This window comes from Bison bison, unplaced genomic scaffold (genome assembly GCF_000754665.1).
Source record: "Bison bison bison isolate TAMUID 2011002044 unplaced genomic scaffold, Bison_UMD1.0 scf7180017864267, whole genome shotgun sequence".
NCBI classification, from domain to species: Eukaryota; Metazoa; Chordata; class Mammalia; order Artiodactyla; family Bovidae; genus Bison; species Bison bison.
In genome coordinates, this window is record NW_011494839.1 from 2712076 (window position 1) to 2724997 (window position 12922).

The following is a 12922-nucleotide window of genomic DNA, read 5'->3' on the forward strand; positions in this document are numbered from 1 at the left end:
AATTGTGGCCATTTCTACTTTTCTATAATTTGTTTTCCAACAAAAATTCTCACATTTATTCCTGAGCCAAAGCATTAGTGCAGAAACACTGACACAAAGAGAAAAAACATTTTCCCAATAAAACACATCCAGCTGTTACAGTAGTAGCAATGTTCTCAGTGTAAGATGCAGTTGACCTTGACTCAGATTCCATACATGTGCCACCTGTTGTATGAGGCTTCCTATAGACCCAACTTGGTTCTCCTGCAGCGTCTTCTCTTGGAGTTGTACCTGATTTTAGTACCAGTTTTCGTTCGAATCCATTGGGGAATAGGACTATTCCACTTTTGTCTTTTGGCCAGGAATCAGTTGATCCTGGAAATCTTGAGAGAAAATGTGGTGAGGAGCAGGATTCCCGTAATTTTAAAAATATTTTGAAGAATGGTTCAATAAGCAAATCTCAGTTCTTTTCCTATCATAAGATGTAGTTTCCTGGACCGGAAGACTTGAATGTTTGTAAACTGTCAGGATGTTTTTATTACTTCCTTCATACTGGGACTAATCGTGTATTTGTTGCCATTAAATACTGAGACGACAGAAATATATAATAGCTTAATTCAGAGCACTAACAAAGGTCTTAACTGATAAAAGTCCCATGTCACCATAGTTTTAAAATAGTTTTTGTTACTTATCAAGGCTGAATTTTTCATCAGTTTCATAGATCTTGAAATTCATAACGTTTAAAAAATAATTACCTCTAATATGAGGTTTTTAGCAGAAGAAATATCAGTTAAAAAAAAAAAAAAGCTCACCCTGATTTATTATTTATTATTAAAATTGGCTGGAATTCAAAATGATAAGGGCAAGGTTTGAAATTGTGACTATTGCATTCACATTTTTTCTACTATAAATTTGGTTATGGTTTCAACAGACACTACATTTGTATAAAGAACTCTGGGATAGACTATTCCTGTCAACATGATTCCAAAATTATAGACACTGATGTCAATGCAGATGAGGTTAGCCTAATTTGGTCAAGAGAAGGACATGCTGAGTCTCTGTATGGATAGCTAAAGGCTATTGCCAAGATTGACAGGTGTCCTGTGAGTGGCAAAGAGCCCCAGGGGTAAAATTTGTACTTGGATTACTTCTCTAAGACACAGTGATCGAAGTTGTACCTTTTCCTTCCATTGACTGTGCTCCTAAAATAGTGAGATTTGCTTTTAATACCCTGACTATTCAGGTATTTTATAAGCCCCAGAAAGGTAAAGAATTTTATACCTTTTTTTTTCTTATGGTATCAAATTCTGTTTTCAAGAGCTTAACTGTATCCTGTGCATGAATTTTCCTAGTATAGTCAAGTGACCCTTTTTTGTTACCCTGTCATGTTTCACTTAGGCTTTGAGACAGGTGAGAAATGTTAATATAAAAGAATACATTTGTTATTATTGTAAAAGAGGCAACTATTTATTTAGGGGATAATACATTATATTTGGAGAGATTAATTTTTAAGATAATTTTCTAATAAGTAATATATCATAGATGAGTATTAATCTAATTTGATAACAGCTTTTGTTTCTATTTCATCTTATTGAAATTTCTTTATTAAGAGAAGCTTTATAATTTGTCAAGATACATTAGTAGTAAGTATTTCATATCTCAAAATAAGAAAAAATTTTAAAGCCATTAGATTCATGCCATTAAAGAAAGGTAAGTATACTAAGAAAAAACTGTATTGCCTGAGGTTTTTGTGAGATTTGAATGATGTACATGTGTCATCAGCAATGAAGGAGCTATGATTTTAGGCATAAACACAGTAGCTATTTCTATTGAAAATTTTTTTGACCATGTGGCAAGACATGTGGGATGCTAGTTTCCTGACCGGTGATCGAACCTGCACCCCCTACACAGGAGGCACAGAACCTTAACCACTGGACCACCAGGGAAGTCCCTGCTATTTCTATTCAAATAGGAAATTTCCTGGCCTGGGAGGATTGTGTCTTGATTATCTCTGTATTTCAGCGTCAGATATGTAGTGGAAATTGATGAAGGGGATGCTGGGGAACCAGACTGGTGTGAAAAATTAGCCTGGCCCTCCCAGGACTCAGCAAAGTGTCCCTGAGTGCTGGGCGGGCACCACACGTGTTCCCTCCTGGACCGTGTGGTTTTCTTTAAGCCCAGAATTGGGGTGTAGCTGGAGAGGTCAGGTCATTACCATGGTTAGGCCTTACTGATTTAATTTGGACTTGACACTTCATGGGAAATAGGTGGGGAAACAGTGGAAACAGTGTCAGATTTTATTTTTCTGGGCTCCAAAATCACTGCAGATGGTGATTGCAGCCATGAAATTAAAAGACGCTTACTCCTTGGAAGGAAAGTTATGACCAACCTAGATAGCATATTGAAAAGCAGAGACATTACTTTGCCAACAAAAATCTGTCTAGTCAAGGCTATGGTTTTTCCAGTGGTCATGTATGGATGTGAGAGTTGGACTGTGAAGAAGGCTGAGCACCGAAGAACTGATGCTTTTGAACTGTGGTGTTGGAGAAGACTCTTGCAAGTCCCTTGGACTGCAAGGAGATCCAACCAGTCCATTCTGAAGGAGATCAGCCCTGGGATTTCTTTGGAAGGAATGATGCTAAAGCTGAAACTCCAGTACTTTGGCCACCTTATGTGAAGAGTTGACTCATTGGAAAAGACTCTGATGCTGGGAGGGATTGGGGGCAGGAGGAGAAGGGGACGACAGAGGATGAGATGGCTGGATGGCATCACTGACTCGATGGACGTGAGTCTGAGTGAACTCTGGGAGTTGGTGATGGACAGGGAGGCCTGGCATACGGCGATTCATGGGGTTGCAAAGAGTTGGACGCGACTGAGCGACTGAACTGAAGTGTTTCTGAAAGCCTGCTCTGAGCAAGGTCTTGCACAGATGTCCCTTAACTCCTGTGAAGGGAGGCAAGTGAGGTGGTGACTTACCCAGGTTCACTCAATTCTTGCCAGCACAGCTGGGAAGCAAACCCAGGCTCTTGACTCCAGACCCAGTAAGTTTGGAGATGGTGCAATAATCTTAACGGACGTTCCTTTCAATGAGAGAAGTTTTAGAACTGCCTTTTTCTCCCCTCTGTGTCTCAGTTCTGATCTTCATCTTCCATTGTTCCATCCTTCCCTTGTACACAAGACGCAAGTGCAGATTGGTGACCTCACCGTTGACCTATAAGACATACATCAAAATGTTTAAGTACTGTGTCAAAAATAGCAGTATCGCGTTTGCTTCTTAGAACTCAGCTTTTTGAGCAGCTGATTGGCAGGGCAATGTGAGGATAAGAAGTGTTTCCGGGCTGAGCATGGAGGTAGCAGGCTCATTTGGTGTATGCTGCCCAGGCCAGGCCAGCAGGTAATGAATGATGACTACCAGCAGTTCTCCTGGGAACAGGGCTGACTCCACTCAGCTGCTCTGTCCTTGTCCTGGGCATCCTTTGAATTTGCTGGCTGGAACCTTACTGCCCAAAGAGTAACCTGAGACCCTGACAGTCTCATGTCGCACCTAGTTTCATGACAGACTAAAAAAGTTGTCTCTGTATGTGCAAGGATTAGCATCACAGCTTGTTCAGAAGAAAGAAGAGATATATATAAGGTGTAGTGAGAAATACATGGCCGTGTTTCATGTATAGCTTAAATTTAGAAAAATTTTGATTTGGACCTGTAATTTGAATTTATGCCTTGTTTTAACAGGTTGAGAATTAACTTTTTTTTTTTTTAATGCCCTCTTTGTATTGAGGATTGGATAATGAAAACAGCACTGGTATTTGAACTACTGGGGCTATTTTCAGATATTTTAGAACCATCATGTGGGTCCCATCACCAGGCAGATGACTCTGTCTCACTGTGAGCCGTGGTCCCTGAAGCAGTCCTGTCTTGAGTGTTTCCCAGCCTGTCTACCTCTCTCCCCTTCCCCGGCCCCAGCCAGAGCTGTGATCCCCTCTGCTGTGGTCTCCTGAGTGCCCATCTAGCCTTATCCCACCGAGTTGCACTTGACCAAAACCTCCGAAGTGTCCAGCAGGTTGGGATTAGCTTTTAGGATGAAGACAAAAGAATCTCCCCTCTGGCCATCCCATGACCTGCTTTCCAGCCTCATCTACTCTTCTTCCCGAATCTTCTGCTTGGTTTTGTCATGCATTGTCACGTCCACACAGATCATCTTCCCGTCCTTTTCGCGTTCTTGCCCCTTCAGTTCAGCTCGGGGATATTTCAGGGCCCCTGGGAAGAAGCTCCTCACTTCCTAACCATGTCAGACCCAAGCATCGTTGGCAATTCCCGCCTCAGCCCCACTGCACTTGTTTCAGTTGCAGCGTTGTGCTTATTTACAGTCTTTGATTCGTGTAGATTCTGATTAAACTGAAAGCCTCAGGAGGGCAGGAGCCAGTGTCTGTTTCCACTTGAATACCCCTGCATCTCACCAAGGGCCTGGTCCCTGATTGCTGCTTAAGAACTACTTGCATGAAAGTTTCATGAAAGGCTTTTCCTGTCATGCTGGCTGCTGTGAGAGATCACAGAGATGGACAGAGGCCCACTTTGCTGTCACTGAGCCCCCAACTCACAGCTGAGGGAAGAGTGAGACGTGGAGCACGGGTATTATCATAGACGCTGGGTCACAGCTAGGGCTTGGAAGTAATGTACTTATAATTGCTTGAAAACACCTAGATAGGCTGGCCTTTGTCAATAAATCCAGAATGCGTGAATTATAATGTTTATATAGCACAACATTGTCTATCAAAACCCCTAACGTTCATAAAGTAATCCTAGCTCCAAAGGAAAGAAAAAGTTGGACACATTCAATACTAAAAGTTGAAAATGTAGAATAAAATGCGTTAATGTTTGTAAACGCCAGGACAATTCTACCTGTGGAGCTGGTTTTTATGGAAGAAATGAGCACTTTTTTAGTGCTGCCAGACATTTGGGGGAAAGTTATTTGAAAGAAGTGCCGATGTTAAGGTTGTGGACGAGCTTGGGGCCAGCCAGAGACCTCGTTTGCCTATATTGTGTGGGACTGTTAGATCTGCCGTCACGAAGGTTTTTCCCCTTCTCTTCCCCGGTCACTGACTCTCCCACCCCAGCCCTGGGCGCTGGCAGTAACCACGCGCCGGTAGGAAGGCCGGCTGGCAGCGCGTTCTCAGAGTCACGTGACCCTTGTTTGAAGGCAGCTGTGTGAGGTTCAGGGCGGGCATTCCCCTCTCTTCTGCTTCGGGACAGCTGGTTATTGTCAGGTCTGACGAGTCTCCCTTGCTCTTTGCTCGCTGGGCGCGGAGGGAGGTTATGCAGCAGGACTTTTGCTAGACCCAATGGGAATTACACTGATCTGGTGTCTGGCCTTGGTTCTCATCAAGTGGGTCGCCTCTAAGGTAGGCCATCTTTATTTTTAGGATGGTGACATGAATCTCTCGTTTATACATTGGTAGGAATGGACTGGTTAGTGGAGTTCCTTCTCCTTTTGCTCCAGTTTTTGTTTCTGCTTACAAGAGCTCTGCGGTTTTACCTGTCAGCTGTCATTGTCATGTTATTACCATGTTACTATCTGTCATTTTCATTTTTCTCCCACCTATTCCTCCTGAAGGGCTTTTTACAGATCATTTCTTGGTATCGAAGTAACTTTGCTCAGGATCATGCCTTTAAAGAGTCTGTCTTTTTTTTTTTTTTAAACTAGTTAATGTCATGTCTATTTACTGTGCCAGGGTGATCAAGATGAAGTTATCCAAAAACTAGAGTGTCACTGGGCTGACAAACAGACTGAGGTCTTCATTGCCATTAAAAATCGAGTTTTTATGCTTAAGTTCAGCTTCTAAGGTTATGAAATTATTGAACAGTTTGGGCTTTTGGTGTACATATTTTAAACATTCTCTTCTGGAGTTACCAAATTTATGTAACTTATAAATACGAAGTATAATTACTGGGGATTTCTAAGCAATTGTAAACTTTTTAAAAAAACTAAATACCACTTTCTAGCCCGTTCTCACTTAAGGTCTTGTTGCTACTGAAATATATGCCTTAATTATAGTGAAAAAAGTAAGATTATTGTATTATGTATCTGTTGATCTTTAATTTGGATTCCAAAGACCAGGCTTAAGAAATGCTTGATAGACTGCTACTCATTTGGTATCTGATTGAGAGTGTAAAGTAGGAAATACTTAAGATTGTACTATGTAAAATTCTTTTGTCTGTACTTGTGTAAAAATGATTATATCTTTAACCCACCATGCAGCTTTTTTTCTTCCTTTATTAAGAAAACTGAAAAGTGTAAACATAAACTTAAAATGTTTAAGACCAATACCATTTGCTAGTAAGCAACACAAAAACTTCTGTAAAGTTAAACGTCTTTTTCAAGCGAGGTTTTGATCCCGGATAAGGTAGTGTTTTCACGTTTAAGCATACTGTTTTAGGCATAGTTGTGTCTTTCTTGAAGCAGTCGTATTTCCTTACTGAACATGATTGAAGAAATCTCTTAAAGAAAAACAATAGGCTCGATTTTTTTTAATCTTTGTCTTTTGTAAATTAATTTTGTCACACAGACACCAATTTACTCATTGTTTTTAGAGGATTAGCTTGCCAAGTTACTGAATGAAGGTCAAGTTAATGGATTAGTTGAATTGTAGATTTTTTTAGACACTTTTTACTTTGTTATAACAATCAAAAATTTTTTAAAGTTTTTAAGCAACAGACTGCTGTTATTTTCAATGTGTGACTTTTAAAAGTATATAGCGAAGAAGAACTGGAGGCTAGTGTTCAATGGATGGATGCAAGTCTTGGATAGGCACTCAGATAGGAACGCTTTTCTGGCTTATGTAAGATAAATTGCTATTGTTTGGTCGCTAAGTTGTGTCCAACTCTGCAACGCCATGGAACTCAGCACGCCAGGCTTCCCTGTCCTTCACCAGCCCCCAGAGTTTGCTCAGATTCATGTCCATTGAGTCAGTGATGCCATCCAACCATCTCGTCTCATCGTCTGTCACCCGATTCTCCTTTCCTCAGTCTTTCCCATCATCAGGGTCTTTTCTAATGAGTCGGCTCTTCCCATCCAGATGTAAGATGAAAACACTCTGAAAAAGCTCACTTTACTGCATCAGAGAAAGCTTTCAGAACTTTGGGCTTCTTCATCTTTTGTACTGTGTTACCATTTTTTGTAATGTGACCCAGAAATGTATTCAATGCTACTCTGTTTAGGCCCTGTGACAGAGCGTCTAATGACGGAGCGTATAAAACCTACCTCTAGAGGTCTTGTTCAGTAAAGAGAGATTTTGTCTGAAGGCACCTGGAGCGTTTACTGGCACAGAGTAGGAGCGCAGCAAAGAGTTAATGTATCATTACTTTACCACGAAAGGGAAATACACACGCTTTTGCACAATAGGTTACTTGAGTGGGAAAGTTGAACAAGATAAAAACCATAGCACTTAAAATAATCTTTCGTGCTTGTGCTCAGCCCCTCAGTTGTGTCCAGCTCTTTGCAACCTCATGAACTGTAGCCCACCAGGCTCTTCTGTCCATGGGATTCTCCAGGCAAGAATACTGGGGTGGGTTGCCATTCCTTTCTCCAGGGGATCTTCCCAACTCAGGGATCGAACACACGTCTCCTGCATTGTCAGGCCAATTCTCTACCACTGAGCCACCTGGAAAGTCCCTTTAAAACACATTGTCCTTGGGAATTCGCTGGAAGTTCAGTGGTTAGGACTTCTCACTGTCACTGCTAGGGCCCTGGGTTCAATCCCTGGTCAGGGAACTAAGGTCCCACAAGGCTCGCAGCATTCCCCTCCTCCCCCCCCCGCCAAAAAAAAGCACACAACACAACATGTGTGTCTTTAAAAGTTACACCTTAACTAATATTGGGAACAACTTTTACGCCTTTTATCATCTACCTTCTAAGTCAGATCTTTTATGGAAGAGCAGTTCACCCTGATTCAAGGCAAGTGTCTTAGTCGGGCACTCAGAACTCCTGCTTTTGTGGCTGTAGATTCTTTGGAACCTTACTGTTTAACTTGTTTGTGCTGCTGCTGTCAGTTTCTGATTAGCTCGGCCGCGCCCGTGTTTTGACCTATACTAGTTTGCTTTACAAGCTGTTCCCAGGATGGCTAAATTAGAAAAGTCACGAGTAGGAGCGTCTCAGTTATTTCCATTCACTGGTGAGGTGAGTGGGAATGTGGATGATAGCTCACAGTGTTTTATGACTGACAGCGTGACTTGGGATTTTGGTTCAATTTGTTTTACTATCTTTATTAAAAATAGAATTTTACAACTATATGGCTTGTAAAATGATAATCTTTTAAAAAGGTATATGTTAAGCCTGAGCAGCAGTCTGGGTGTATAAAGCACACATAATTATAATTTTTTTTAATTGGGCCTTCAGTAAATGTAGGTCTTTTTTTTATTATTTATTTTTATTTATTTATTTTGACTAAAAGGCATGTGGGATCTTATTTCCCTGAGGAAGGATCAAACCCATGCCCCCTGAAGTGGAAGCTGGGAGTCTTAACCACTGGATGGCCAGGGAGGTTCCTATAATTATTTTTTAAAATAACACTTAACATGGAAATCACATTTTTATAATTAATAATTTATAGTGCATTTTTCCAAAAGGAGTTCCTGGATTGCTTAGTGAAACAAATTTGATATTCATTTTAAGCTTCATTTGTGAGGCAAGTAAATGAGTAAATTGTCAGTCAGAATGTATTCATTGATGGTTCACATTTTTAAGTCCATTCTTAAAAAAATTTCCTTTTGTCTCATTTAGATTTATTTCATAAGAGTTATGTCTTGTGGTTTAGGGTAGAATTTTAAGTATTTACAGACCAGACTTACTTAAATTAGTAATAAATCAAATTAAATGAATACTTTGGACATCCTTAAGTAATTTGTTAAAATATATTTAAAATTAAGTTCTACCCTTTTTGCCAAGTTTTAGAAATGATTAACTAAGACTCTACTGTTTTAATATCTAAACTGGTGCCTCTATAAATAAGTCTAAAGTGAATACCTTAAAATAAGTTTAGTATGTCATAGTTATAATCTAGATTATGTTCATTACCCAGTTTTTCTGAAGAAGGAAATAGCAACCCACTCCAGTATGCTTGCCTGGGAAATCCCCTAGACAGAGGAGCCTGGTGGCCTACAGTCCATGGGGACACAAAAGAGTTGGACATGACTTAGCCACTAAACAAGTCAGTTTTTTGCTTACACTGTTTTAACAGCTGGTATTAGTCTTTCAAAGTCCTTAGAGTGATGAGATTTTACCTCTCTAATTAGTGGCTCTTTTAGTAAATACCCCTCCCTACACTTAAAAAAAAAAAAAAAAGGCAACTGGGTTTCCTGAAGAGGACTGTTAGAGATAACAGGTTACAATTTGTTTTAACAAGCTGTTTACTCAAGTTTTATTGGATACAAGTGGGTTGATAGGTACTGACCATGACAGGCTGTTACACAATCATACCTGTGGTTTCATGAATCTGATTTGGCCGGTAGGAATACTTATTTCCACCTATGTGCTCTTTGTACTACTAGATTTTCCTCTCTTATGGTGGTATTAAGGGGAGGCTTGAAATCTGATAAGCTAAATATCTTGGGGTGGGGATGTGAACAGCAGCTGTGAGTTGTACCTTTTAATACCAAGTGACTACAGTGACTGTTTGCTCCCGAATAAGTAGTTTATGATGAGACACTGCAGGAGGCTTAGGGTCTTCTGTTGGTGGAAGACACTTTAACTTTATTAAGCGTGATGCTGCCAGGGATGTGTTCTGTATGATTTAGTCCCTTAGAATTTGAGATCTTCCACTTCTTTGTAGGTTTCTTTGTAGTAGATTCTTACTGTATTTTTTATTTGATTTATTCTGTGAATATATAATAATTATGTGCAAACATGCTCAGTCATATCTCTTTGAGACCCCATGAACTGTAGCCTGCCAGGCTCCTTTGTCCAGGGGATTTCCCAGGCAAGAACACGAGTTGGGTTGCCATTTCCTTCTCCAGGAGGTCGGAGGTCTTCCCAACCAGGGATCAAACCCGGATCTCCTGCATTGGCAGGTGAATTCTTTACCACTGAGTCACCTGAGAAGCCCACAGGCTACAAAATTCAAAAGATATTCATTGGTAGTTTCTCCTCCTACCTTTGTGTCCTTCAGCCTCCTTGGAGGCAGCCAGTGTCGAAAATTAAAATTTTATTTTTGCTTATAACTTGTGTTCCTTTTATATTTCATGAACTGTTGGAGGTTTTTGCTTGTTTGTTTACATCTTCATTAAATCATACATGACTTTAATTGATGTTTTTCTCTTAAATAGTAGGGCTTCCCAGTGGCGCTAGTGGTAAAGAACCCACCTGCCAATGCAGGAGTCATAAGAGACGCTGGTTTGATCCCTGGGTTGGGAACATCCCCCGGAGAAGGGCATGGCAACCCATGCCAGTATTGCCTGGAGAATTCTGTGGACAGAGGAACCTGGCAGGCTACAGTCCATGGGGTGGAGAAAAGTTGGACACAGCTGAAGCAACTGAGCACGCATGCATTAAGGGGATAAAAACAATGATTTGGGGAGCTGTTTCCTTGGATCAGATGATAAAGAATCTGCCTGCAATGCAGGAGAGCTGGGTTCGATACCTGGGTTGAGAAGATCTCCTGGAGTAGGGATGACAATCCCACTCCACTATTCTTGCCTGGAGTATCCCGTGGACAGAGGAGCCCGGTGTGTCTATGGGGTCGCAAGAAGTCGGACACTGCTGAGTGACAAATACGTTGCTTTCTAAATCCATGAGGGTTTTAAATGCAATAAAACTTCTTTATAATAATAGTAAAAAGCATGGTTATTTTTCCTTGAGATTTTTAGGTATATGTTAAAGAGCTGTAAATTTCATGCCAGTTTAGTGAGGACAGAATATCATTAATCTAATATGTAAAAATACCATCTCATTTCCTTAACATGTATTTCTTTCATTATTGAAGTCAAGCATCTTTTCTTGTGTTTATTATTTCTCTTCCTTGAGTAGTATATTTATGTCCTACCTGTGTTTATACGCTGTTATTCATTATTTGCTAACTGATTTGTGGGCCTTTTTTTTTTCCCCTTTTATTTTTAGATTAGCAGGGAAAAATTAGCCCTTTGTCATAACTCTTCAACTTAATTTTCGTGATTTGGGGTTTGTCTTTTGCCTATTTATGATATATTTTGCCATGCATAATTTAACTTTTTGTGGCCAAATTGATTTATTTTTCATGACTTCTGGACTTTATAGAACAACTAGGTCTTCCCTATTTAAGATTTTTTAATGTCTTTATTTAAACTAAAAAAAATTTTATTGACGTGTAGTTATTTACAGTGTTGTGTTTATTTCAGATGTACAGCAAAGTGATTCATTATAGGTCCTTGTTATTTCAAATTTTTTAAAATACAGTCATGTTTTCCTCTAATACTTTCATGCTTTTTTTTTTACATTAACATTTTTGTTCCATCTGTAATTTATTTTGGAGTAGATAGAAAGGAAATAATACAGCTTTATGTTTTTCCAAATAGCAAATTAGATAATTAATATTTTCCCCACAGATTTTTAAATCCTTTAGCATAAATAAAATTACTGGGTATTATTGGATTTGATTCTAGATTCTCTATTAAGAATTTGCTTGCTTGTTTATTCAGCTAATATTATTGATTTCTTTCAGTGTGCTAGGCACTATTCTAAATGTTGGAGTTTATTCTATATCCGGGGATACAAGTCCCTGCCCCCGCAGAGATTAGATTCTAGTAGGAGGCTTGGTTACTTTTATCTTCTAGATGTTTAATTTGTCTTCATCTCAGTTGTTATTCATCAATTTGCTCATCAAATTTATTCATCAACTTAATCTGTAAAAAATTATTCACTAACTTATTTACAATAAATGCACTCAGTCATTGATTTACCAGGTATTTATTTAGCCTCTACTAAATAATAGTAGTTTTAGAGGCCAAGGAGACAGCGGTGAATAAGTCAGACAGGTTCTAGCTCTTGTGGTGCTTTTGTTTTGGAACAAGTAAACGAGAATAGGTTCATTCACTTCCAAGTGCTGCACGGCGGGTGAAGGTTAGGAGGACCTCTACCTTCAGGAGTAGTGAGGTTCTCTCAGGTGACCGTAGGTTTGGTAGATGGGGATGGGGATGGCTCTCTGAAGAGATGATGTTTCATCTGGAACCTGAGAGAGAGGAAGGAAATGGTGCTGCCGTGGTCCTGTACAGAACAGCACGTAGCACAGCTGTGTGTTTGGTGTGCTTGGGGGGATGCAGGCAGGCCAGGGTGGCTGGGTCTCTCTGGTAAAGAGAGAGTTGTGGTAGAACTGAGGGGTTGGCAGGTCATGGAGAGCTTGATCTGTGGACTCCATTCCAAGTATTCGGGGGCCATTAGAGGACTTTGAGCAGTAGCTGGAAGCAAGTTCACTCTTGCTTCTTGTGTGTGAAGGGTCTGAAGGTCGAGGGATGTAGCAGGAAAGCCAGGCAGCTGCCCATCAAGGAGCCCAGGTGAGAAATGCTGTTGTCTGAGACAGAACAAGGAGCTTGAGGAAGGGAGACGGCGTGGAAGTGGAGTTGGCAGAACTTGCTGAGGGTGTTTCAGCGCTTACAAAGGGTTTTTTTTTTTTTTTCCTTTTTGTAATTATATTTAAAATATTTGCAATACTGGCTGTTTTTATAATAACTTTATTGATGTATAATTCACATACCATCCAATTCACCCATTTAAAGTATACAATTCCCATTTCCATGATTTTCAGTGTATTCACAGAGTTGTTTAGTCATTACCATGGTTGGCACCCCACTCCAGTACTCTTGCCTGGAAAATCCCATGGACAGAGGAGCCTGGTAGGCTGCAGTCCATGGGGTCGCTAGGAGTTGGACACGACTGAGTGACTTCACTTTCACTTTTCACTTTCATGCATTGGAGAAGGAC

General features: G+C 40.2%; 1 protein-coding gene across 3 annotated transcripts in view; it reads left to right on the forward strand.

Annotated features, from left to right (window-relative positions):
* The window catches only part of PDE7A (phosphodiesterase 7A), a 108906-nt gene that overhangs the window by 46661 nt on the left and 49323 nt on the right, over positions 1 to 12922 (forward strand). Inside the window, exon 1 of one of the 3 annotated variants that reach the window (XM_010848479.1) lies at positions 2811 to 5378. The exons of the other annotated variants lie outside the window; for them this stretch is intronic. Coding sequence (XP_010846781.1) covers positions 5319 to 5378 — 60 coding nt within the window. The 5' untranslated portion in view covers positions 2811 to 5318. Of the gene's footprint in view, positions 1 to 2810; positions 5379 to 12922 lie in introns of those variants that run through there. 3 annotated transcript variants of the gene reach the window in all.